This window comes from Oncorhynchus kisutch, linkage group LG8 (genome assembly GCF_002021735.2).
Source record: "Oncorhynchus kisutch isolate 150728-3 linkage group LG8, Okis_V2, whole genome shotgun sequence".
NCBI classification, from domain to species: domain Eukaryota; kingdom Metazoa; phylum Chordata; class Actinopteri; order Salmoniformes; family Salmonidae; genus Oncorhynchus; species Oncorhynchus kisutch.
Genome location: NC_034181.2, coordinates 9,644,144 through 9,670,558, shown reverse-complemented (window position 1 = coordinate 9,670,558; position 26,415 = coordinate 9,644,144). Strand labels below are relative to the sequence as shown.

At 44.1% G+C, this 26,415-nt stretch overlaps 1 protein-coding gene across 4 annotated transcripts in view; it reads left to right on the top strand.

Moving 5' to 3' along the window:
- Positions 1-15,024, top strand: part of slc39a14 (solute carrier family 39 member 14) — a 54,264-nt gene extending 39,240 nt beyond the window's left edge. For all 4 annotated transcript variants that reach the window (XM_031829657.1, XM_031829659.1, XM_031829658.1 and 1 more), the window contains 4 exons: positions 2,773-2,922; positions 5,632-5,854; positions 10,331-10,515; positions 10,727-15,024. In XM_031829657.1, the coding sequence (XP_031685517.1) occupies positions 2,773-2,922; positions 5,632-5,854; positions 10,331-10,515; positions 10,727-10,879 (711 nt within the window). In that variant the 3' untranslated portion in view covers positions 10,880-15,024. The remainder of the gene's footprint in view (positions 1-2,772; positions 2,923-5,631; positions 5,855-10,330; positions 10,516-10,726) is intronic.
- Positions 15,025-26,415: the final 11,391 nt, after the last annotated feature.

Below are 26,415 nucleotides of genomic sequence, written 5' to 3'. Positions count from 1 at the left end.
GGAGTACAAATTTGCTTAATAAGTTGCATGGGCTCTCTCTGTGCTATAATAGTGTTTTAATGTGATTTTTGAATGACTACCTCATCTCTGTACCTCACACATCTGTAAGGTCCCTCAATCGAGCAGTGAATTTCAAACACAGGTTCAACCACAAAGACGAGAGAGGTTTTACCAATGCCTCGCAAAGAAGGGCACCTATTGGTAGATGGGTAAAACATTTTAAAAAGCAGACATTGAATTAGTCTGGGTCGGTATTCCGGGGTATTTGGAAAAAGCCATGGGATGGTTAATACAGTCTATAGCGTCACAACTACTTATTTTAATATTTGTTTAGACTTTTTGAAGTTAACACCTGCAGTCAACTTGTGAAAAACGTTAGATTAAGCAGATTATGTTCTTCATTTCACTTGCCACATTATGAAGCACTTCATAGTTCCCCAGAACAGCCGAGCCACCAGTCACGTGTTCATTGTAAAGAGCTCAACAAGAGAAAGCGGTGAGTCTGTAGCGTTCTGTCGGTGAGTCTGTAGCGTTCTGTCGGTGAGTCTGTAGCGTTCTGTCGGTGAGTCTGTAGCGTTCTGTCGGTGAGTCTGTAGCGTTCTGTCGGGGAGTCTGAAGCGTTCTGTCGGGGAGTCTGAAGCGTTGTGTCGGGGAGTCTGAAGCGTTGTGTCGGGGAGTCTGAAGCGTTGTGTCGGTGAGTCTGTAGCGTTCTGTCGGTGAGTCTGAAGCGTTGTGTCGGGGAGTCTGTAGCGTTGTGTCGGGGAGTCTGTAGCGTTGTGTCGGGGAGTCTGTAGCGTTGTGTCGGGGAGTCTGTAGCGTTGTGTCGGGGAGTCTGTAGCGTTGTGTCGGGGAGTCTGTAGCGTTGTGTCGGGGAGTCTGTAGCGTTGGGTCGGGGAGTCTGTAGCGTTGGGTCGGGGAGTCTGTAATGTAGTTAGTCCCGAAATACTAATCTAAATGACAGAGTGAAAAGAAAGAAGCCTGTACAGAATATAAATATTCCAAAACAAGCATCCTGTTTTGCATCAAGGCTCTAAAGTAATACTGCGAAAAATACAGAAGGACGCTAAATGAAGCTAAGCACAGGCAAAATCCTAGAGGAAAACCTGGTGGAAAGTAGACAACCAAACACTGAATTCACCTTTCAACAGGACAATAACCTAAAACACAAGGCCAAATCTACAGAAGTTGCTTAATAGACAGGGAATTTACCTGAATGGCCGAGTTACAGTTTTGACCTAATCTTTTTTTTTTACCCCTTATTTCTCCCCAATTTCGTGGTATCCAATTGGTAGTAGTTACATTCTTGTCTCATCGCTGAAACTCCCGTACGGACTCTGGAGACGCGAAGGTCGAGAGCCATGCGTCCCCCGAAACACAACCAAACCAAGCTTCTTGACACAATGCACATCCAACCTGGAAGCCAGCCGCACCAATGTGTCGGAGGAAACACCGTACACCTGGCGACCTGGTCAGCGTGTTATTTGGAGCATATACACTTAGGTGATTGAAAGATGAACTGAGGTCCACACTCCTGTCCAGTTGGTGGTGGTAATGCACCTTAAAATTGGTTAAGGTATCACAACAAAATGTGGAAGAAGTCAAGGGGTATGAATACGTTCTGAAGGCACAGTAAGTGTGTAATGAAAGGAAAAGGGGAATACCAAGTCAGTTGTACAACTGGAATGTGTCTCCTGCATTTAACCCAACCCCTCTGATTCAGAGAGGTGTCGGGGGGGGGGCTGCTTTACTGGACATCCTTCCACATTTAACCCAACCCCTCTGAATCAGAGAGGTGTCGGGGGGGGGCTGCCATAATCGATATCCACGTCTTCGGCGCCTGGGGAACACTGAGTTAACTGTCGTAACTATTCCTTCCTCTGAATATATTCTAATTTATCAGTGACTACTGTATGACCAACCAGCTAGACGCCGAGAGAGATGCGAGAGAGATGCGTCACATCGTTTAGTGTGAGATGACGATGATAAATCCACTGATGATAAATGAGAATTACCTTCCTGGAAAGAAACCAGTTTGATTTGGAGCGATGGTGTGAACGGTCTTAAAAATATGCTTCACATTGGTGCCATTTTTCCACAGTAAACAATCAAGCCATGAAAATGAGAAATGTAGAATAGAGACATGAAAGAACACTGTACTACCATCACTGGACCTGTCTCTGTAGCCCAGGGAAAGAACTACCATCACTGGACCCGTCTCTGTAGCCCAGGGAAAGTCCCAGGAAGGTTGCTTAGCGACGCTAGTATCGGTGGATAGTTTTAATCTGGTCAGTAGTGGTTGATGAGATGTTTATTTGATGCGTTGCTATGACCCAGAGTAACCCCCGTATGTAGTAGTGTAGTAGAGACACACACACACTCATGCCATCTGCCTTACGGGTCTGTTGTTGACATTGTTTGAGGTGATGCTTCCTCCTATTGGACCTTCAGCATAGTGCAGCTTTGAGCCATATGATTAAGACCTGAACTGCCAAGCCAATGTAATACCTTAACAAACACGGGTCAGGTGTGGCCTCTTAAACCAATTATATGGTCTACTTGACCCATATACTGTACAGGGGCCGACTGAAAGCTGTGCTTTACCGTGGTGTCGTTAAAATACTTTTCATGTGACTGGTATGGACTTCTGATTCCCTTGCTAATGGTCCTCTCTCTCCCTCTCTCTCCCTCTCTCGCTCTCGCTCTCACGCTCTCTCTCTTGCTCTCGCTCTCCTCTCTCGCTCTCGCGCTCTCTCTCTTGCTCCCCCCCTCCAGGGCCATGACCACAGCCATTTCCCAGCCAACGGAGACATGGAAGAGGGCGTGACAGAGAAGCTGCAGCAGAGTGGAGAGGCGGGGCTTAACCTGCCCAAAGTGGACGGAGGAGAGGGGGACCGCATGCTCACCCCTGCACTGACCCCACCGGTGAGAGTGACAGACACACTCACACCACCGGTGAGAGAGACACTCACCTCCACACTGACACCACCGGTGAGAGAGACACTCACCTCCACACTGACACCACCGGTGAGAGAGACACTCACCTCCACACTGACACCACGAAGAGAATTAGAATTAGTGAGGTCTGGCTCGCAGTTGGCTTTCCAATTCATCCCAAAGGTGTTCAATGGGGTTGAGGTCAGGGCTCTGTGCAGGCCAGTCAAGGTGTTCCACAGTGGTCTCAACAAACCATTTCTTTATGGACATCGCTTTGTGCACGAGGGCACTCCACAAAGTTAGAAGCACAGAATTGTCTAGAATGTCATAGTATACTGTAGCGTTCAGATTTCCCTTCACTGGAACTAAGAGGCCTAGCCTGAACCATGAAAAACAGCCCCAGACCATTATTCCTCCTCCACCAAACCTTACAGTTGGCTCTATGTGTTGGGGCAGGTAGCGATCTCTTGGCACAGCCAAACCCAGATTCACTCATCGGACTGCCAGATTGTGAAGCGTGATTCATCACTCCAGAGATTACGTTTCCACAGCTCCAGAGTCCAATGGCGGAGAGCTTTACATCACTCCAGCCGATGCTTGGCATTGCGCATGGTGATCTTAGGCTTGTGTGCGGCTGCTCGGCCATGGAAACCCGACGAACAGTTGTTGTGCTGACGTTGCTTCCAGAAGCAGTTTGGAACTCCGTAGTGAGTGTTGCAACCGAGGACAGATGATTTTTACATGCTACACGCTTCAGCACCCGGCGGTCCTGTTCTGTGAGCTTGTGTGGCCTACCACTTCGTGGCTGAGCCGTTGTTGCTCCTAGACGTTTCTACTTCACAATAACATAACTTACAGTTGCCCGGGGCAGCTCTAGCAGTGCAGAAATTTGACGAACTGACTTGTTGGAAAGGTGGCATCCTATGACAGTGCCATGTTGAAAGTCACTGAGCTCTTCAGTAAGGCCATTCAACTGCTAATGTTTGTCTATGGAGATTGCATGTCTGTGTGATCGATTTAATTCATCAGTCAGCAGCGGGTGTGGCTGAAATAGCCAAATCCACTAAATTGAAGTGGTGTCCACATTGTGTTGTGTGTGTGTACAGTACCAGTCAAAAGTTTGGACACCTACTCATTCAAGGGTTTTTTGTTATTTTTACTATTTTCTACATTGTCGAATAATAGTGAAGACGCCAAAGCTATGAAATAATAATAGGGAATAATGTAGTTACCAAAAAATTGATAAAAAAATCAACATTTTATGTTTTAGATTCTTCAAAGTAGCCACCCTTTGCCTTGATGACAGCTTTGCACTCTCTTGGCATTCTCTCAACCAGCTTCATGAGGAATACTTTTCCAACAGTCTTGAAGGAGTTCCCACATATGCTGAGCAGTTGTTGGCTGCTTTTCCTTCACTCTGCGGTCCAACTCATCCCAAACGATCTCAATTGGGTTGAGGTCGGGTGATTGTGGGGCCAGGTCATCTGATGCAGCACTCCATCACTCTCATTCTTGGTCAAATAGCCCTTACACAGCCTGGAGGTGTGTTTTGGGTCATTGTCCTGTGAAAAACACATGATAGTCCCACTAAGCACAAACCAGATGGGATGGCGTATTGCTGCCGAATGCTGTGGTAGCCATGCTGGTTAAGTGTGCCTTGAATTCTAAACAAATCAGTGTCACCAGCAAAGCACCATCACACCACCTCCTCCATGCTTCACGGTGGGAACTACACATGCAGAGATCATCCGTTCACCTACTTTGCGTCTCACAAAGACACGGGAGTTGGAACCAAAAATCAGACCCTCAGACCAAAGGACAGATTTCCACCGGTCTAATGTTCGTTGCTCGTGTTTCTTGGCCCAATCAAGTCTCCTTTTTGCCGTCCTTTTAGTAATTGTTTCTTCCAGTGGACTCAATAGGGTAGTTCTATGTGAGTGGGACCAGTGGACTCAGTAGGGTAGTTCTATGTGAGTGGGACCAGTGGACTCAGTAGGGTAGTTCTATGTGAGTGGGACCAGTGGACTCAGTAGGGTAGTTCTATGTGAGTGGGACCAGTGGACTCAGTAGGGTCGTTCTATGTGAGTGGGACCAGTGGACTCAGTAGGGTCGTTCTATGTGAGTGGGACCAGTGGACTCGGTAGGGTAGTTCTATGTGAGTGGGACCAGTGGACTCGGTAGGGTCGTTCTATGTGAGTGGGACCAGTGGACTCGGTAGGGTCGTTCTATGTGAGTGGGACCAGTGGACTCAGTAGGGTCGTTCTATGTGAGTGGGACCAGTGGACTCAGTAGGGTCGTTCTATGTGAGTGGGACCAGTGGACTCAGTAGGGTCGTTCTATGTGAGTGGGACCAGTGGACTCAGTAGGGTCGTTCTATGTGAGTGGGACCAGTGGACTCAGTAGGGTCGTTCTATGTGAGTGGGACCAGTGGACTCAGTAGGGTCGTTCTATGTGAGTGGGACCAGTGGACTCAGTAGGGTCGTTCTATGTGTCGGTAAGAGCAGGGCAGTGTCGGTAAGAGCGGAGGAACGTCGGTAATTGTCCCAGCTCTAAAACACACATACTCACCCAGCACGTACCCCACCGGTGTGAGAGCGCGAGCACACACACACGCCGTCCCACATACTCACTCACACGCCCGCACCGAACCCACCGGTGAGTCATACACTCCCTCACACCTCTCCTCCTCTCCAACAGGACTCTCAGAGCCTGGGTGGAGGGAACAGCAGAGGAGGCTGCTATTGGCTGAAGGGTACAGCATACTCTGACATCGGCACTCTGGCCTGGATGATCACGTTGAGCGACGGGCTCCATAACTTCATCGACGGCCTGGCCATCGGAGCCTCCTTCACTGCCTCGACCTTCCAGGGCATCAGCACCTCCGTGGCTATACTCTGTGAGGAGTTTCCCCATGAACTGGGTGAGTGATACAGTCTAATGAATGGGTCCAGCACCCCAAAAACAAAAGACCTCTAGAAAGTAAATGTAATGATTTATAATGTTTGGGCTTACAGTGCATTCGGAAAGTTTAATTTTTTTTACTCATCAATCTACGCACAGTACCCCATAATGACATCACAATACCCCATAATGACATCACAATACCCCATAATGACATCACAATACCCCATAATGACATCACAATACCCCATAATGACATCACAGTACCCCATAATGACATCACAATACCCCATAATGACATCACAGTACCCCATAATGACATCACAATACCCCATAATGACATCACAGTACCCCATAATGACATCACAATACCCCATAATGACATCACAATACCCCATAATGACATCACAATACCCCATAATGACATCACAGTACCCCATAATGACATCACAATACCCCATAATGACATCACAGTACCCCATAATGACATCACAATACCCCATAATGACATCACAGTACAACCCATAATGACATCACAGTACCCCATAATGACATCACAATACCCCATAATGACATCACAGTACCCCATAATGACATCACAATACCCCATAATGACATCACAATACCCCATAATGACATCACAATACCCCATAATGACATCACAGTACCCCATAATGACATCACAATACCCCATAATGACATCACAGTACCCCATAATGACATCACAGTACCCCATAATGACATCACAATACCCCATAATGACATCACAGTACCCCATAATGACATCACAATACCCCATAATGACATCACAGTACCCCATAATGACATCACAATACCCCATAATGACATCACAATACCCCATAATGACATCACAATACCCCATAATGACATCACAGTACCCCATAATGACATCACAATACCCCATAATGACATCACAATACCCCATAATGACATCACAGTACCCCATAATGACATCACAATACCCCATAATGACATCACAATACCCCATAATGACATCACAATACCCCATAATGACATCACAATACCCCATAATGACAGCACAGTACCCCATAATGACATCACAATACCCCATAATGACATCACAATACCCCATAATGACATCACAGTACCCCATAATGACATCACAGTACCCCATAATGACATCACAGTACCCCATAATGACATCACAGTACCCCATAATGACATCACAGTACCCCATAATGACATCACAATACCCCATAATGACATCACAGTACCCCATAATGACATCACAGTACCCCATAATGACATCACAATACCCCATAATGACATCACAATACCCCATAATGACATCACAGTACCCCATAATGACATCACAGTACCCCATAATGACATCACAGTACCCCATAATGACATCACAGTACCCCATAATGACATCACAGTACCCCATAATGACATCACAATACCCCATAATGACATCACAATACCCCATAATGACATCACAGTACCCCATAATGACATCACAATACCCCATAATGACATCACAGTACCCCATAATGACATCACAGTACCCCATAATGACATCACAGTACCCCATAATGACATCACAATACCCCATAATGACATCACAATACCCCATAATGACATCACAATACCCCATAATGACATCACAATACCCCATAATGACATCACAATACCCCATAATGACATCACAGTACCCCATAATGACATCACAGTACCCCATAATGACATCACAGTACCCCATAATGACATCACAGTACCCCATAATGACATCACAATACCCCATAATGACATCACAGTACCCCATAATGACATCACAGTACCCCATAATGACATCACAGTACCCCATAATGACATCACAATACCCCATAATGACATCACAGTACCCCATAATGACATCACAGTACCCCATAATGACATCACAGTACCCCATAATGACATCACAATACCCCATAATGACATCACAATACCCCATAATGACATCACAGTACCCCATAATGACATCACAACACCCCATAATGACATCACAGCACCCCATAATGACATCACAGTACCCCATAATGACATCACAATACCCCATAATGACATCACAGTACCCCATAATGACATCACAGTACCCCATAATGACATCACAGTACCCCATAATGACATCACAGTACCCCATAATGACATCACAATACCCCATAATGACATCACAGTACCCCATAATGACATCACAGTACCCCATAATGACATCACAATACCCCATAATGACATCACAACACCCCATAATGACATCACAATGCCCCATAATGACATCACAACGCCCCATAATGACATCACAATACCCCATAATGACATCACAACGCCCCATAATGACATCACAATACCCCATAATGACATCACAATACCCCATAATGACATCACAATACCCCATAATGACATCACAATACCCCATAATGACATCACAATACCCCATAATGACATCACAACACCCCATAATGACATCACAACGCCCCATAATGACATCACAACGCCCCATAATGACATCACAATGCCCCATAATGACATCACAATACCCCATAATGACATCACAACACCCCATAATGACATCACAACACCCCATAATGACATCACAGTACCCCATAATGACATCACAGTACCCCATAATGACATCACAACACCCCATAATGACATCACAACACCCCATAATGACATCACAGTACCCCATAATGACATCACAACACCCCATAATGACATCACAACACCCCATAATGACATCACAATACCCCATAATGACATCACAGTACCCCATAATGACATCACAACACCCCATAATGACATCACAACACCCCATAATGACATCACAGTACCCCATAATGACATCACAACACCCCATAATGACATCACAACACCCCATAATGACATCACAGTACCCCATAATGACATCACAGTACCCCATAATGACATCACAGTACCCCATAATGACATCACAATACCCCATAATGACGTCACAACACCCCATAATGACATCACAGTACCCCATAATGACATCACAACGCCCCATAATGACAAAGCGAAAACTGTTTTTTAGACCCTTTGCTATGAGAGTTGAAATTGAGCTTAGGTCCATCCTGTTTCCTTTGATCATACTTGAGATGTTTCTACAAGTTGATTGGAGTCCACCTGTGGTAAATTAAATTGATTGGACATGATTTGGAAAGGCACACACCTGTCTATATAAGGTCCCACAGTTGACAGTGCATGTCAGAGCAAAAACCAAGCCATGAGATCGAAGGAATGAGCTCCGAGACAGGATTGTGTCCAAGGCACAGATCTGGGGAAGGGTACCCAAAAAAATTCTGCAGAATTGAAGGTCCCCAAGAACACAGTGGCCTCCATCATTCTTAAATGGAAGAAGTTTGGAACCAGCAAGCCTCTGGCCGCCATGCCAAACTGAGCATTCGAGGGAGAAGGGCCTTGGTCAGGGAGGTGAGAGATGGAAGAACCTTCCAGAAGGACAACCATCTCTGCAGCACTTCACCAATCAGGCCTTTATGGTAGAGTGGCCAGACAAAAGCCACTCCTCAGTAAAAGGCACATGACCGCTTGCTTAGAGTTTGCCAAAAGGCACCTAAAGGACTCTGACAGTGAGAAATAAGTTTCTCTGGTCTGATGAAACCAAGGTTTAACTCTTTTGCCTGAATGCCAAGCGTCATATCTGGAGAAAATCTGGCACCATCCTTATGGTGAAGCATGGTGGTGGCGGCGGCATGCTGTGGAGATGCTTTTCAGCTGCAGGGACTGGGAGACTAGTCAGAATCAAGGGAAAGATGAACGGAGCAATGTACAAAGAGGTCCTTGATGAAAACCTGCTCCAGAGCACTCAGAACCTCAGCAAAGGTTTGTCTTCCAACAGGACAACGACCCTAATCACACAGCCAAGACAACACAGGAGTGGCTTCGGGACAAGTCTCAGCAGAGACCTGAAAATAGCTGTGCAGCGACGCTCCCCATCCAACCTGACAGAGCTTGAGAGGATCTGTAGAGAAGAATGGGAGAAAGTCCCCAAATACAGGTGTGCCAAGCTTGTAGCGTCAAACCCAAGAAGACTCGAGGCTGTAATCACTGCCAAAGGCACTTCAACAAAGTACTGAGTAAAGGTTCTGAATACTTATGTAAATGTGATATTTCAGTTTTTAATACATTAGCAAAAATGTCTAAACCTATTTTTGCTTTGTTAATATGGGGTATTGTGATGTCATTATAGGGTATTGTGATGTCATAGGGTATTGTGTGTAGATTGATGAAGGGGGAAAACAATTGAATACATTTTTTGAAAAAGGCTTTAACTTAATAAAATGTGGAATAAGTCAAGGGGTCTGAATACTTTCCCAAGTGCACTGTATAAGTAGGCTTATGTGAATCCAACACTCTTCCACCTATCCAAGCAATATATGTCTGGCTGTGCTGATATTGTCCTCTTCTTTCTCACCATCTCTTTCTCTCCCTCCAGGAGACTTTGTGATCTTGTTGAATGCTGGGATGAGTATCCAGCAGGCTCTGTTCTTTAACTTCCTGTCTGCCTGCTGCTGCTACCTGGGCATGGGTTTTGGCATCCTGGCAGGAAACAGCTTCTCACCTCAATGGATCTTTGCCCTGGCAGGGGGCATGTTCCTCTACATCGCCCTGGCAGACATGGTGAGAGAGGGGGTGGGCGTAGGGGGGTGGACACGGTCGGTGATGGTCCGGTGGAGTGAGGGGGGAGGGGGGTCTGTTTGTGTGTCCACTGATAATAGATATGGAGCACAACATACCGTTTGCCCATCCAGTGTTATTTCTAAGGATAACTCTGTGTGTGGGCAATAAGTAACTGACCTGCTCCCCCCCCCCCTCCCCCTTCTATCCGTAGTTCCCGGAGATGAACGAGGTGAGTCGTGAGGAGGAGGAGGCAGGGGGAAGCAGCTTCCTTGTGACCTTCATCATCCAGAACGCGGGCCTCCTAACCGGCTTTGCCATCATGCTGCTACTGACCACCTACTCTGGAGCCATCACTATAGACTAGCATTAGTATTCACACAACTACACCCTGTCGGTTTTAACCAGATCCAAACGCTTTCAACTGTAATGATTCCTTTTGGAGCTGAATGGAAATGCCCGCCCCTCCCTCCCCAGGCTCCCTCTCAGGCCCCATTTTGCCCCCGATTCTCCCTCAGGACTTTAGAGACCCGGGGCTTCAGTACTAGTGCGGCAGGAACGCACCCTATAAGACTTAAGCAGTTCCCAAATGCAGTAGCTACTAGTACACTGGCAGGGGAACAGGCCTCCCTCATCTCTCTTGGGCCTTCTCTGACCCCCCTAGTATACTGGCAGGGGAACCGCCCTCCCTCATCTCTCTTGGGCCTTCTCTGACCCCCCTAGTATACTGGCAGGGGAACCACCCTCCCTCATCTCTCTTGGGCCTTCTCTGACCCCTCTAGTACACTGACAGGGGTACCACCCTCCCTCATCTCTCTTGGGCCTTCTCTGACCCCCCTTGTACACTGACAGGGGTACCACCCTCCATCTATCTCTGTTGGGCCTTTTCTGACCCCCTTAGTACACTGACAGGGGTACCACCCTCCATCTATCTCTCTTGGGCCTTCTCTGACCCCCCTAGTACACTGGCAGGGGTACCACCCTCCCTCATCTCTCTTGGGCCTTCTCTGACCAGCCCCCCCCTTGCCAGCTAGGTGACTAGCCTAGAGATCCCTTTCCCCTCTGTTCTATGCCACCTGCAGGGACAGGAACGGGTCATAGGCAGGGGGTAGGACCACCATATTATCTCCTATGCTGATGACCAACAGACATGCAATATCTACAAACCATTTATTCAAACACCGTTCGTATATAAACTATAACTAGGTATAAATAAAGTTATTTAATCAAACACTTCCTTGTTCCCCAGACTACTGAGAGACCATTTCGGCTCTACAAAGACTCTTGCTGTTGTCATGGAGATCATTCTGTCATTGGTTAGTTTGGACATGCATGATGAGCGTCGAGTTGGACATTTTGAGCAACCAGGGGTGTATTCATTACGGAAACCGTTTGAGAACCAAACCGTAGCAAACAGAGCAAATGGAACGAAATGGTTAGGAACCTACCAGAATTTGTCCAATAGAAACGGTTGTTTGGTTTCTGTTGCAAAACATTTTGCAACAGAATCAGCGTAACGATTACACCCCATGGTCCAACGACATGGAAATAGTGTATTTATGTTACCCATATGCCTCTGAGTGCCCATGGGCCAAACGACGGTGGCCTGCGCAGCACAATCAGGTAATAGCAGTTGAATTGTAGACATCCTTGGACCTTTTTTCATTGTCAGAGTGCAAACCCTTTTTTCAATACACACCAAAAAGAAAGTGTTCCATATATATATATATGACGCACAGATCAACTGGAAAGTTGAGCAAGCCGACGTGAAGAAGAACAAATCCTTTCCCCAACATAGGACTGATGTGTTATGTTTTACTTCAGGAGGAACCAGACAAATGCAACACGTGTGAATTTTAACAACAACATGTGGACAGACAGACCGTTTATGATGGACTCCATTGGGAACTTGTTTTTCCCCCAAGCGTGAAGAACAAGAACCTCCTCTGATTTGTAGCTTTCTGTCCTGGTTTCCTTCGGTTGACATTGTTCTCTACTAAGATCTCAGCAAATAGCTCCCTATTATAGTACACTTCCTAAAATAAGGTTTTCTGTAGGGAATAGAGTGCCATTTTGGACAAAGCCTATGTTTGATGGATGGATGGACTATGGTGGCACCTGAAGCCACGGTCTATTTCTCCCAATCAGTTCCCCCATCTAGCTAACCATCTGTGCCCTTCATATGTCATTGACCTGTTTTTTCTAAGACTCTAATCTCTATGAATGCAATCCTCCATTCCTTATCCATACCGTTGTCATTTTGAGATAACGGCTATTGTTGTATTATTTGTATGTAATGAATGAATGTTTAGAATCAAAGACCTTACACCCAGAATCATAGTCACACTTAAAGGAGGAGTTCACTATTTTACAAGATAATGTTGAGATGGTTCCTCACCCTGAACATAGTCAATGGGCCAGGAGAAACTGTAATCCATGGTTCAGTTTTCTTTAAACAGCCACAACAAACTTCAGCTTTTGCCCCGTCGCTGCCAAAAAATCTATGGAAGTGATGGGCAGCTTTTTAAAAGTAAAATGTCCAAATCTCCCAAAATGAATTCTATATTTTGTTTGCTGTAACTTTAAAATGATTTGGCCTTTAAAAAGAAAAACATGCTCACAGCCCCAATCACTTCCATAGATGTTTAGCTAGCGGTGGCCAGAGTTGGTAAGGGATGTTTAATGAAAACCAAAATTTTTATTTAACTAGGCAAGTCGGTTAAGAACAAATTATTGGGCCTCCCGAGTGGCGCAAGACACTGCATCGCTGTGCCACTAGAGATTCTGGGTTCGAGGCCAGGCTCTGTCGCAGCCGGGTGTGACCGGGAGACCCATGGTGCTGTGCACAATTGCCCCAGCGCTGTTAGGGTGAAGGTTTGGCCGGCAGGGATGTCCTTGTCCCATCGCGCACTTAGCGACCCCAAGGCACAGTGCACCCTGACACATTAATGCAGCTGGCTTCCTCGTTAAATGGGCATTGTGTCAAGAAGCAGTGTTGGGAGAGGCGGTCAAGAGCTGTGCGTTCTCCGAAACACAACCAAGCCGCACTGCTTCTTGACGACAATGCCCATTTAACGAGGAAGCCAGCCGCATCAATGTGTCGGAGAAAACACCGTGTCCGGGTGCACTCCTGCGCCATAGACTACTTTCAGGGTGAGGAACCATCTAAGATGTTTTTGTCCTTATCCAACACCCTATAGAAACCATCTCACTCCTTCAGTGACGTGAGGGTGTCATTCATGTAGCAATGCCCAAACCACATGGTTGAATCTGTAAGGCTTGCCATGTTTTAGCCTGTAATGAATATTCAGCTTCTACAATGTCAATGGTTGATTAGATCAGTGAGTTATGAAGTACGTATTATATTAGTGCTGTGGTCATGACAGTGCTATAGGGTTATATAACAGTTGATACGAAGAGAAGTTATAAGTTAATAGTTGTTATAGCTTTGCCACCAGGGACCGGTGTGGTAGTAACAAAAATGTGCTGTGACATGAGGTCAACAAAACTGTAAAGACCATGATGATGCAGGACGAGTGGGCTTCCTCAGTCTCGACAGAATTTATTTGGAGAGAATGAATTGTACCATTTAGCAGATGCAATTGTGTGTAATATTATAAGTGACCCCTAGAGGGAGACACTGCCTCTGAACTGAATCAGCATAAAGCAGTGGAGAATATTTCCCCTCCTTCATTGAATATTTGTTCAGAGCTGTACTATAGTTGCTATGCATCGACTTCAATGTCGGTCTACAATTTATCTTGTTTTTATTGGCATAGAATAGATTAAAATCCTAAAGATTAGGTGAATAATTGCTTTTTCCCTTTTCTGAGTTAATCTATATGAAATAAACCATCTCATGAATTGTACAATGGCAACCATAATGTATTGGAACGCTTTGAAACGGTTAGTTGTATGGATAATCAGCGTTATTGTTTAAGCCATAATGTTTTGAAATGCATTTGACATTGTAAGTTTATGCACATTACACACTTCTTTTGTTTTAGAAATACAAGCCATGTGAAACTAGACAATGCTGCACTATTTTTGTTGTATTTATTCATTTTCTTCTTAGCGATCATTTTACATTTTTTGCACATGTAAAACAGATTTGTTAGTCATATGGATACATCAATACAACACGTATGAAATCAGAGTACATACACAGTCAACACACATTTCCACCTCGACGTCTTCAGTCTCCATTTCGACAAGTCCATACCTCCATGCAGGATGTTGGTGTCAATTCAGAACGTAAACCAAATTCCAATTCCGAATGTTGTTCATTGAGAATTTGATTTGGAATTTCGGTGTACTTCCTGAATTCAAATGGAATTGACCCCAACTCTGATTCAAACTGACTTTAGACTTTTTAAAGAAGTTATTTATTGGTGACGTAAAGATGTCAGACTCCTGTGAATAGTGGTGTCAAGGAAGTGTTGTACTTTTTGCAGTGTGTTGTGGGAGCAGGGAACATGTATTTTTTTTATATAAACAATTTTCCTAAATTAACTCGTGTCTCATTACTTTGTTACACAATATACAAGGTATAACGTTAAAAGTACTTCATAAAGTCATTTTTTTAGAACTAATACATATATTCTAAACAGATAACTTTTTAAAGCTTGTGCTTTTCCAAATGTGGCTTTTTTTTGCCACCTTTTCATAACACATATTTGCTTATGAATGATTTCTGAAGTACTATAGGCACTAAGAGGTTTTGTAATAATGGGTATAAACGCTTCAACGTAATTCACTTCACCCCGAACACGGAGCTGCGTACGTGTGATGTAAACATGCTTGGGCACTTTCGGGCTAGCACCGAACAGTGGCACAGTTCATAATGGCCATAGATTACAAAAGAGTTGAGTTTATCATTGTGCTTATGGATAATGACATGGTTTAAATGGGGTTAACCAATGCTTTGTAGCTAAGCTTGCTAGTACGTTACAAACCAACTCGTTTTGAGCTGAATGATTAGCCAGCTCACTATGTGTAGCTTCACTGAACAAAAATATGAATGTAACAATTTCAAAGAGTTAAAGTTCAAAAGGAAATGAGTCAATTTGAAATACATTCATAAAGCTCTAATATGGATTTCACATGACTGGGAATACAGATATGCATCTGTTGGTCACAGATACCTTTTAAAGAAAAGAAGTAGGGTTGTGGATCAGAAAACCAGTCAGTATCTGGTGTGACCACCATTTGTCTCATGCAGCGTGACACATCTCCTTCACATAGTGTTGATCAGGTTGTTGATTTTAACCTGTGGAATGTTGTCCCACTCCTCTTCAATGGCTGTGCGAAGTTGCTGGATATTGGTGGGAACTGGAACACGCTGTTGTACACGTCGATCCAGAGCATCCCAAACATGCTCAGCGGGTGTTGACATGTCTGATGAGTATGCAGGCCATGGAAGAACTGGCACATTTTAAGCTTCCAGGAATTGTATACAGATCCTTGTGACATGGGGCATTGCATTATCATAATGAAACATGAGGTGATGTCGGCAGATGAATGACACGAGTCGAGCGACAATGGGCCTCAGGATCTCGTCACGGTATCTCTGTGCGTTCTAATTGCTGTTGATAAAATGCAATTGTGTTTGTTATCCGTGGCTTATGCCTGCTCATACCACAACCCCACTGCCACCATGGGGCACTCTGTTCACAACGTGGACATGAGAACCGCTCGCCCACATCTGCCGGTACAGTTGAAACCGGGATTGATCTATGAAGAGCACACTTCTCCAGCGTGCCAAGAAGGAAGTCTGTTACGACTCCGAACTGCAGTCAGGTCAAGACCCTGGTGAGAACGACGAACATGCAGATGAGCTTCCCTGAGATGGTTCCTGACAGTTTGTGCAGAAATTCTTCAGTTGTGCAAACCCACAGTTTCATCAGCTGTCTGGGTTTCTGGTCTCAGATGATCCTGCAGGGGAAGAAGCCGGATGAGGATGGTCCTGGGCTGGCATGGTTACACACGGTCTGCTGTTGTGAGGACAGTTGCAAGTACTGCCAAATTCTCTAAAATTACATTAGAGGTGGCTTATGGTAGAAAAATGAACATTCAATTCTCGGGCAACAGCTTTGGGGGACATTCCTGCAGCCAGCATGCCAATTACACACTCAATTAAAAATGTAGACATCTATGGCATTGTGTTGAGACAAAACTGCAATTTTTTGAGTGGCCTTTTATTGTCCCCAGCACCTAGCCACTTTAAACTATGCCACTTTATATAATGTTTACATACCCTACACTACTCATCTCATATGTATATACTGTACTCGATACCATCTACTGCATTTTGCCTATGCCGCCCGGCCATCGCTCATCCATATACATTGCTCAAAATAATAAAGGGAACACTAAAATAACACATCCTAGATCTGAATGAATGTAATATTCTTATTAAATACTTTTTTCTTTACATAATTGAATGTGCTGGCAAATGCCAAACGTCCTGCACAGTGTTGGGCTGTAAGCACAACCCCCACCTGTGGACGTCGGGCCCTCATACCACCCTCATGGAGTCTGTTTCTGACCGTTTGAGCAGACACATGCACATTTGTGGCCTGCTGGAGGTCATTTTGCAGGGCTCTGGCAGTGCTTCTCCTTGCACAAAGGTGAAGGTAGCGGTCCTGCTGCTGGGTTGTTGCCCTCCTACGGCCTCCTCCACGTCTCCTGATGTACTGGCCTGTCTCCTGGTAGCGCCTCCATGATCTGGACACCTCGCTGACAGACACAGCAAACCTTTTTGCCACAGCTCGCATTGATGTGCCATCCTGGATGAGCTGCGCTACCTGAGCCACTTGTGTGGGTTGTAGACTCCGTCTCAGACCCCCCCCCCCCCCCCCCCCCCACACACACACACACACAAGCAAAGAAATACACTACAGACACTCCTCATCACCATACTGAGCAGCACCTAACCCAAACCTTTACCCTGAACCGGGTTCGTATCCTAATCCCATTCCTCCCCATATACTGATACATCAGTCTTTCTTCTCTTGTTTGAACCCACCCGGCTTTTATTCATGTTTTGTTTAGTCTGATATTTTGACTCCTGTTTTTTCAAATGTAAAGCGACCATGGTCTTTAAAAAGCGCTACATAAATCCCATTTATTATGTAATGATTATTATGTAATGGAAAGAGCAGCAGCAAACTATTGTTATACTATACTTAATATGTTATTTCACCACGTGGTGTACCCTGGGCCCCTCAAACTATTGTTATACTATACTTAATATGTTATTTCACCACGTGGTGTACCCTGGGCCCCTCATAAACTATTGTTATACTATACTTAATATGTTATTTCACCACGTGGTGTACCCTGGGCCCCTCATAAACTATTGTTATACTATACTTAATGTTATTTCACCACGTGGTGTACCCTGGGCCCCTCCTCATAAACTATTGTTATACTGTACTTAATGTTATTTCACCACGTGGTGTACCCTGGGCCCCTCCTCATAAACTATTGTTATACTATACTTAATGTTATTTCACCACGTGGTGTACCCTGGGCCCCTCCTCATAAACTATTGTTATACTGTACTTAATGTTATTTCACCACGTGGTGTACCCTGGGCCCCTCCTCATAAACTATTGTTATACTGTACTTAATGTTATTTCACCACGTGGTGTACCCTGGGCCCTTCAAGAAGGACAAACAAATGCATTCAAATGTCTTTGACTTAACATTTCTCTGTAAAGAAACGCATGGAATTCCAGGACAGATTCAAAGAACATTAGAATGCCCTTCTAGAATGTTCTCTCTTCCTCAGGTCTTGACATGTACACAGACACTCCCTATCACACATACACATAACATACCAGCCAGTGAGAGGGGGGGGGGGGTGGAGGGCGGCAGAGAACACAGTAACATCATTGTACAATAATACTACTTTCACACAGGATTTATGGTATTTTACCACCAAAAAAAATGTATGTGCAATGTTTATATGACCCATTTAGAAAACAGGAACATTTTTACCACATTCTTGCCTGTATAGCCTTTTGTACCTTCCGTGCGCATGCCGATGAGGACTGGTGGTAGTGGTGTGCAGATGTGGGTGAGGTTTATTTGAATAAATCCATTGAATATACACCATCAAAAATAAATCCATTATTAATTTGTTTAGGCATGTCCCAAGAAACACAAGATTAATAAAAATATATTTATAAAACAATAGAATGTCAAATGAATGAAATCAATAGTTCACTATGTTGTTAATTAAAACAGATAAAACACACCTACCCTGATCACAGTCAACACATATTTTACATTAAGAATATAACGGCATAAAAGAGACAAATAATACATCATATTTTCCGACACAACTTGTCATGGGAACTTAACACTGTCATGTAAAAAATATTTTGAAACAGCCTTCATCTCTTTCCTAACCTCTGCTTTGTTAGGGAGCAGGGGTTAGGTTCTTCATCTCTTTCCTAACCTCTGCTTTGTTAGGGAGCAGGGGTTAGGTTCTTCATCTCTTTCCTAACCTCTGCTTTGTTAGGGAGCAGGGGTTAGGTTCTTCATCTCTTTCCTAGCCTCTGCTTTGTTAGGGAGCAGGGGTTAGGTTCTTCATCTCTTTCCTAACCTCTGCTTTGTTAGGGAGCAGGGGTTAGGTTCTTCATCTCTTTCCTAGCCTCTGCTTTGTTAGGGAGCAGGGGTTAGGTTCTTCATCTCTTTCCTAACCTCTGCTTTGTTAGGGAGCAGGGGTTAGGTTCTTCATCTCTTTCCTAGCCTCTGCTTTGTTAGGGAGCAGGGGTTAGGTTCTTCATCTCTTTCCTAGCCTCTGCTTTGTTAGGGAGCAGGGGTTAGGTTCTTCATCTCTTTCCTAGCCTCTGCTTTGTTAGGGAGCAGGGGTTAGGTTCTTCATCTCTTTCCTAACCTCTGCTTTGTTAGGGAGCAGGGGTTAGGTTCTTCATCTCTTTCCTAGCCTCTGCTTTGTTAGGGAGCAGGGGTTAGGTTCTTCATCTCTTTCCTAACCTCTGCTTTGTTAGGGAGCAGGGGTAGGAAAAATATATAAGAAGTATGTGCCAAAATTGGAAAGTTAGTTGTTTTTCATGAACCAAGGTCAGCTTTTGTTATATTATAATAAAAGTCTATTTGTACTCACAGGCTCTGGTATTTGAGAAATATGATTGACTGAATATTTCCACGACACTTTCTCCTTTGTTGCGGCTTTGTGTTCACTCGTCTCGAGGCTCGCCTTCCAACTCCTTTATATCTTTACTGACTAGTTTAAGTATGCCCAGTTTATCATCTATCAACTTTAGCAAGTCGGTTTCTAGACTTACCATTCCCCGTTGGAGTAAAGCCTAGATCGTCCATGTTCGTCGAGGAGTCTCGTTTTCTTTTGGGGTTTGGTTCTCCATGCTTACTCTCTGACGTGTTTTGGGGTTTGGTTCTCCATGCTTACTCTCTGACGTGTTTTGGTGTTGACTGTGTTGGTATTATTGGTCAATACATTTCTCTAGCTTTATAATTTGTGTTGTGGTGTTTTCCCAGATTGAAGGTTATTTCCCATGAGAACAGTATGTGGAGTGAAGTGCTAATATTTAGTCAAATTTACAGATTTTGAGTATTACCTTTTTATCTTGAGGCATTCTGCACCTCTGTCTTAAGTCCGTCATGACTGCAGGTACAATATGCATGTTATAAGAAAGGAGTGTATATACTGTATTTGGCCTGGCGAAGCGTTTTTTATGTTGCTGACTGAATGGAAGCTGATAATTCTGAGTTATTTACTCTGTTGGTCTCAGGAAGAAATGATGAGTCATCAATGTCCGATGAGCACAAATGTATCCAATACCGAGACAAGACCGAGAAGGAGAAGAGGAATTTTGATAGCATCCACTTCATCGGCAATAACTCGAAGGTGAATGTCTGCCATTGTTGTGTTTTCTAGAAACAGTAGAAGTTGGCTCCAGAAGTCTGCTGCTTTCGGCTTACCACTCAAATGCGCCCAATAGCAACTCTACAGCGCGTCCATGGCTACAATTAATGTCTAAATGACGTCCGGACCCTGTGAAGCTCAGTTCTGACTAGAGTGCAAGTACGACTTTTAGTAGCAGGTTAGGAGAGCATTTTAGCTAACCCTAACCTTTCCTAACCTTAACCCAAGTCTCTTAACCTGCCACGTTAACTATCCTAACCTGCTGTGTAAATTCTCCTAACCTGTTACGCTAACTATCCTAACCTGCTGGGTAAATTCTCCTAACCTGCCACGTTAACTATCCTAACCTGCTGGGTAAATTCTCCTAACCTGTTACGTTAACTATCCTAACCTGCTGGGTAAATTCTCCTAACCTGCCACGTTAACTATCCTAACCTGCTGGGTAAATTCTCCTAACCTGCCACGTTAACTATCCTAACCTGCTGGGTAAATTCTCCTAACCTGCCACGTTAACTATCCTAACCTGCTGGGTAAATTATCCTAAACCTTTTACGGAAAAGTAACTTCCGATCAGCTGTACTCCCTCTAGTCAGAACCGTGGAGCATTTTTGCTGACGTCTACTGACACCGGCCATATTCAACGGGTGTTGAGCGTTTGTAAATTCATCAGTTATTCTGCACACTGGCACACACAGACGAGTGCTCTGAAATTCGGAGTAGACAGCCAGAGTGAATTTACTAACGCACCCATAGTTCGTTTTTTTTATACCCTCAAACACCAAGTTAGGCTATTTTGAGATTAGGTATGTCTATGGCATCATCGCTGTCAATCGTGAATAACAATTCTTCACGTTCTATCAGAGAAATGTACTAACTGCGTCTGCATGGCAATCGATTGATGTCCATCAGTTTCATGGTAATATGCATGTAGATCTTCTTGAATGTCTGTTTTGTGAGCCAATAAGAGCTGATGGGTTTAATAAACTGTTTTGTCTAAATTACACTATAGTGTCTGGAAATATGATGACATCGCTAAAGTAGTCAAATGTTTAGTAGGAAACTACTTTGCCAGCATTATCACATTGTCAAATGTACTTTAGACAGATGGCAATGTTGTCATTAGCTAGAAAAGTTAGTCAAAAATCGCTACCGATGCTAATGGGATCAGTCCAAAACGAACGTTTTCAAATAAAGCTTAACTTCGATGGCACAGACAGAGATCTAATGAGGGATGTGTTAGAGAAATGGAAGGAATGAGACATAACAGACGATTCCAGGAAGTGTCTGTCTGTAGACTCAAAAATAACGCTTGTAAAAAAAATATATAAAAAAATAAAAGTTACTCACCCTGCTTTTTTTTCTAGTGTTTTTCGAGTGATTTGAGAGAGTTTCTTACTGTGGTATCTTATCACCACACACAGCTGCTTCTTGGTTGTGACGTCATTCCCAGAGTCCTTTCATTAGTTATTCATGCACTGCAGGCCCTTCACGAGCGCTGTGCATGTTGTTCTGTGGATATTGATTCCTTTCTTTGCAATGTCATCAACAACACATCCCAGGCGATCTACAGTTGCAATGCTGGAGTTTGCGCATGAGAAATAAGATCGGCGTGGTGAGCTCGCATTTCTGATTTGCAATACCTTAACAGTAAGTTTTTCTGTCATCTCCTGGGATGTTCTTAATCCCTTCCTTTTATACCCCGTTCTCTTTACCAGTCTTTGTAATATTTTGTCAATTTACCTGGCATTCTGACAGTAGAATCGTGTCTAAATCAAATCCATTTTTATTGGTCACATACACATGGTTAGCAGATGTTATTGGTCACATACACATGGTTAGCAGATGTTATTGGTCACATACACATGGTTAGCAGATGTTATTGGTCACATACACATGGTTAGCAGATGTTATTGGTCACATACACATGGTTAGCAGATGTTATTGGCCACATACACATGGTTAGCAGATGTTATTGGTCACATACACATGGTTAGCATATGTTATTGGTCACATACACATGGTTAGCAGATGTTATTGGTCACATACACATGGTTAGCAGATGTTATTGGTCACATACACATGGTTAGCAGATGTTATTGGTCACATACACATGGTTAGCAGATGTTATTGGTCACATACACATGGTTAGCAGATGTTATTGGCCACATACACATGGTTAGAAGATGTTATTGGTCACATACACATGGTTAGCAGATGTTATTGGTCACATACACATGGTTAGCAGATGTTATTGGCCACATACACATGGTTAGCAGATGTTATTGGTCACATACACATGGTTAGCAGATGTTATTGGTCACATACACATGGTTAGCAGATGTTATTGGTCACATACACATGGTTAGCAGATGTTATTGGCCACATACACATGGTTAGCAGATGTTATTGGTCACATACACATGGTTAGCATATGTTATTGGTCACATACACATGGTTAGCAGATGTTATTGGTCACATACACATGGTTAGCAGATGTTATTGGTCACATACACATGGTTAGCAGATGTTATTGGTCACATACACATGGTTAGCAGATGTTATTGGCCACATACACATGGTTAGAAGATGTTATTGGTCACATACACATGGTTAGCAGATGTTATTGGTCACATACACATGGTTAGCAGATGTTATTGGCCACATACACATGGTTAGCAGATGTTATTGGTCACATACACATGGTTAGCAGATGTTATTGGTCACATACACATGGTTAGCAGATGTTATTGGCCACATACACATGGTTAGCAGATGTTATTGGTCACATACACATGGTTAGCAGATGTTATTGGTCACATACACATGGTTAGCAGATGTTATTGGTCACATACACATGGTTAGCAGATGTTATTGGTCACATACACATGGTTAGCAGATGTTATTGGTCACATACACATGGTTAGCAGATGTTATTGGTCACATACACATGGTTAGCAGATGTTATTGTGAGTGTAGCGAAATGCTTGTGCTTCTAGTTCCAACAATGCAGCAATATCTAACAAGTAATCTAACAATTCCACAACAACTACCTAATACACACATATCTAAGTAAAGGAATGGGATATGAATATATACATATAAATATATGGATTAGCTATGACAGAGCGGCATAGGCAAGATGCAATCGATGGTATAAAATACAGTAATGCAAGTAATGCAAGATATGTAAACATGATTAAAGTGGCATTATTAAAGTGACTAGTGTTCCATGTATTAAAGTGGCTAATGATATCAAGTCTGTATGTAGACAGCAGCCTCTCTGTGCTAGTGATGGCTGTTTAACAGCCTGATGGCCAGTAAACTAGCCTGTCAAATCGGTTCATCAATCTGTCCTCACCTCTGCACGTTGCTCTCTCTCTCTCTCCTCTGACTTCAACTTTCTGGCCAATGTTAGCTAGCAAGCTACATACCCAGAGAGAAAGCACATTGTTCGATCCTCTCTCTGAAACTGTTGGATAATTATTTCTCTATTTCTCTGCCTTGCTGTGCTGCCTGTAATAATTGTTAAGACTGGGGGCGGTCAGGATGCAAAGAATCATTTTGAGGGGGAAGTATGTAGCTAACGTAAACTCACTCACTTTTGTACATCACGCTGGTCCATACAATTGACCTTATTTTAGCGCCCCAAAAAATGTAATACTTCCAGATCAACTGTAAATATCAATACCAATGTAAAGCACAGTTTCTCCCCTTTCCAACAAAATCAATGATGAGACCTTCATGATGCCCATCTCTGCATGATTCAAGAAGGCAATGAGCTCCGTTGGGTCTTTTTAAATATGGTGGGTGGGGAAGCGAAACCTATTGCGTGATAGTGAGAAGGAGAGATGTCATGTGGGGAAGCTAAACCTATTGCGTGATAGTGAGAAGGAGAGGTGTCATGTGGGGAAGCGAAACCTATTGCGTGATAGTGAGAAGGAGAGGTGTCATGTGGGGAAGCTAAACCTATTGCGTGATAGTGAGAAGGAGAGATGTCATGTGGGGAAGCGAAACCTATTGCGTGATAGTGAGAAGGAGAGGTGTCATGTGGGGAAGCGAAACCTATTGCGTGATAGTGAGAAGGAGAGATGTCATGTGGGGAAGCGAAACCTATTGCGTGATAGTGAGAAGGAGAGATGTCATGTGGGGAAGCGAAACCTATTGCGTGATAGTGAGAAGGAGAGGTGTCATGTGGGGAAGCTAAACCTATTGCGTGATAGTGAGAAGGAGAGATGTCATGTGGGGAAGCGAAACCTATTGCGTGATAGTGAGAAGGAGAGATGTCATGTGGGGAAGCGAAACCTATTGCGTGATAGTGAGAAGGAGAGATGTCATGTGGGGAAGTGAAACCTATTGCGTGATAGTGAGAAGGAGAGATGTCATGTGGGGAAGCGAAACCTATTGCGTGATAGTGAGAAGGAGAGATGTCATGTGGGGAAGGGAAACCTATTGCGTGATAGTGAGAAGGAGAGATGTCATGTGGGGAAGCGAAACCTATTGCGTGATAGTGAGAAGGAGAGATGTCATGTGGGGAAGCGAAACCTATTGCGTGATAGTGAGAAGGAGAGATGTCATGTGGGGAAGCGAAACCTATTGCGTGATAGTGAGAAGGAGAGATATTGTGTGGGGAAACGAAACCTATTGCGTGATAGTGAGAAGGAGAGATGTCATGTGGGGAAGCGAAACCTATTGCGTGATAGTGAGAAGGAGAGATGTCATGTGGGGAAGCGAAACCTATTGCGTGATAGTGAGAAGGAGAGATGTCATGTGGGGAAGCTAAACCTATTGCGTGATAGTGAGAAGGAGAGATGTCATGTGGGGAAGCGAAACCTATTGCGTGATAGTGAGAAGGAGAGATGTCATGTGGGGAAGTGAAACCTATTGCGTGATAGTGAGAAGGAGAGATGTCATGTGGGGAAGTGAAACCTATTGCGTGATAGTGAGAAGGAGAGATGTCATGTGGGGAAGCGAAACCTATTGCGTGATAGTGAGAAGGAGAGATGTCATGTGGGGAAGGGAAACCTATTGCGTGATAGTGAGAAGGAGAGATGTCATGTGGGGAAGCTAAACCTATTGCGTGATAGTGAGAAGGAGAGATGTCATGTGGGGAAGCTAAACCTATTGCGTGATAGTGAGAAGGAGAGATGTCATGTGGGGAAGGGAAACCTATTGCGTGATAGTGAGAAGGAGAGATATTGTGTGGGGAAGTGAAACCTATTGCGTGATAGTGAGAAGGAGAGATGTCATGTGGGGAAGCTAAACCTATTGCGTGATAGTGAGAAGGAGAGATGTCATGTGGGGAAGGGAAACCTATTGCGTGATAGTGAGAAGGAGAGATATTGTGTGGGGAAGTGAAACCTATTGCGTGATAGTGAGAAGGAGAGATATTGTGTGGGGAAACGGCTTTTTTCACTCGATCTGTCCAACTCATCACCTTATTACCTCTAAAATGTAAATAAAACACTACAAAGAGTTTATATAATGTGCCATTAGATACCTATTGGAAGGTTTGTGTTGAATTTGAATCTGGTTTTTAGGGCGGTGCTAAAGTGATCTTCAGATGTAAACAATGGCTTTTGAGAGTCATGATAGCTTGCAGTGGTGACGCAAAAAATGACTAGGTATCCCCCCCTATTACCCTGTCCCTTACCCTGCCCCTGTCACATACCCTGCCCCTTACCCTGCCCCTGTCCCTGCCCCTTACCCAGCCCCTTACCCTGTCCCTTACCCTGCCCCTGTCCCCATCCCTGTCCCTTACCCTGTCCCTTTCTTGTTTTTAAACGGTGAGAGAAGTGCTCCACCTGGTGGAGAGAGGCTGTAAGACAGAATGAGTTGCTTTATGCGTGCTGTACGTTACGCCATGACACATCACAATGTAACGTACAGCGTCGGAGGGGTCAGTTTTTTCAACTTTTCTCCAATACTACAGAGCCATTACCATGTCAATCAACGCTTGAATAGAAACCTAGTTCACACCCCAGATTTTG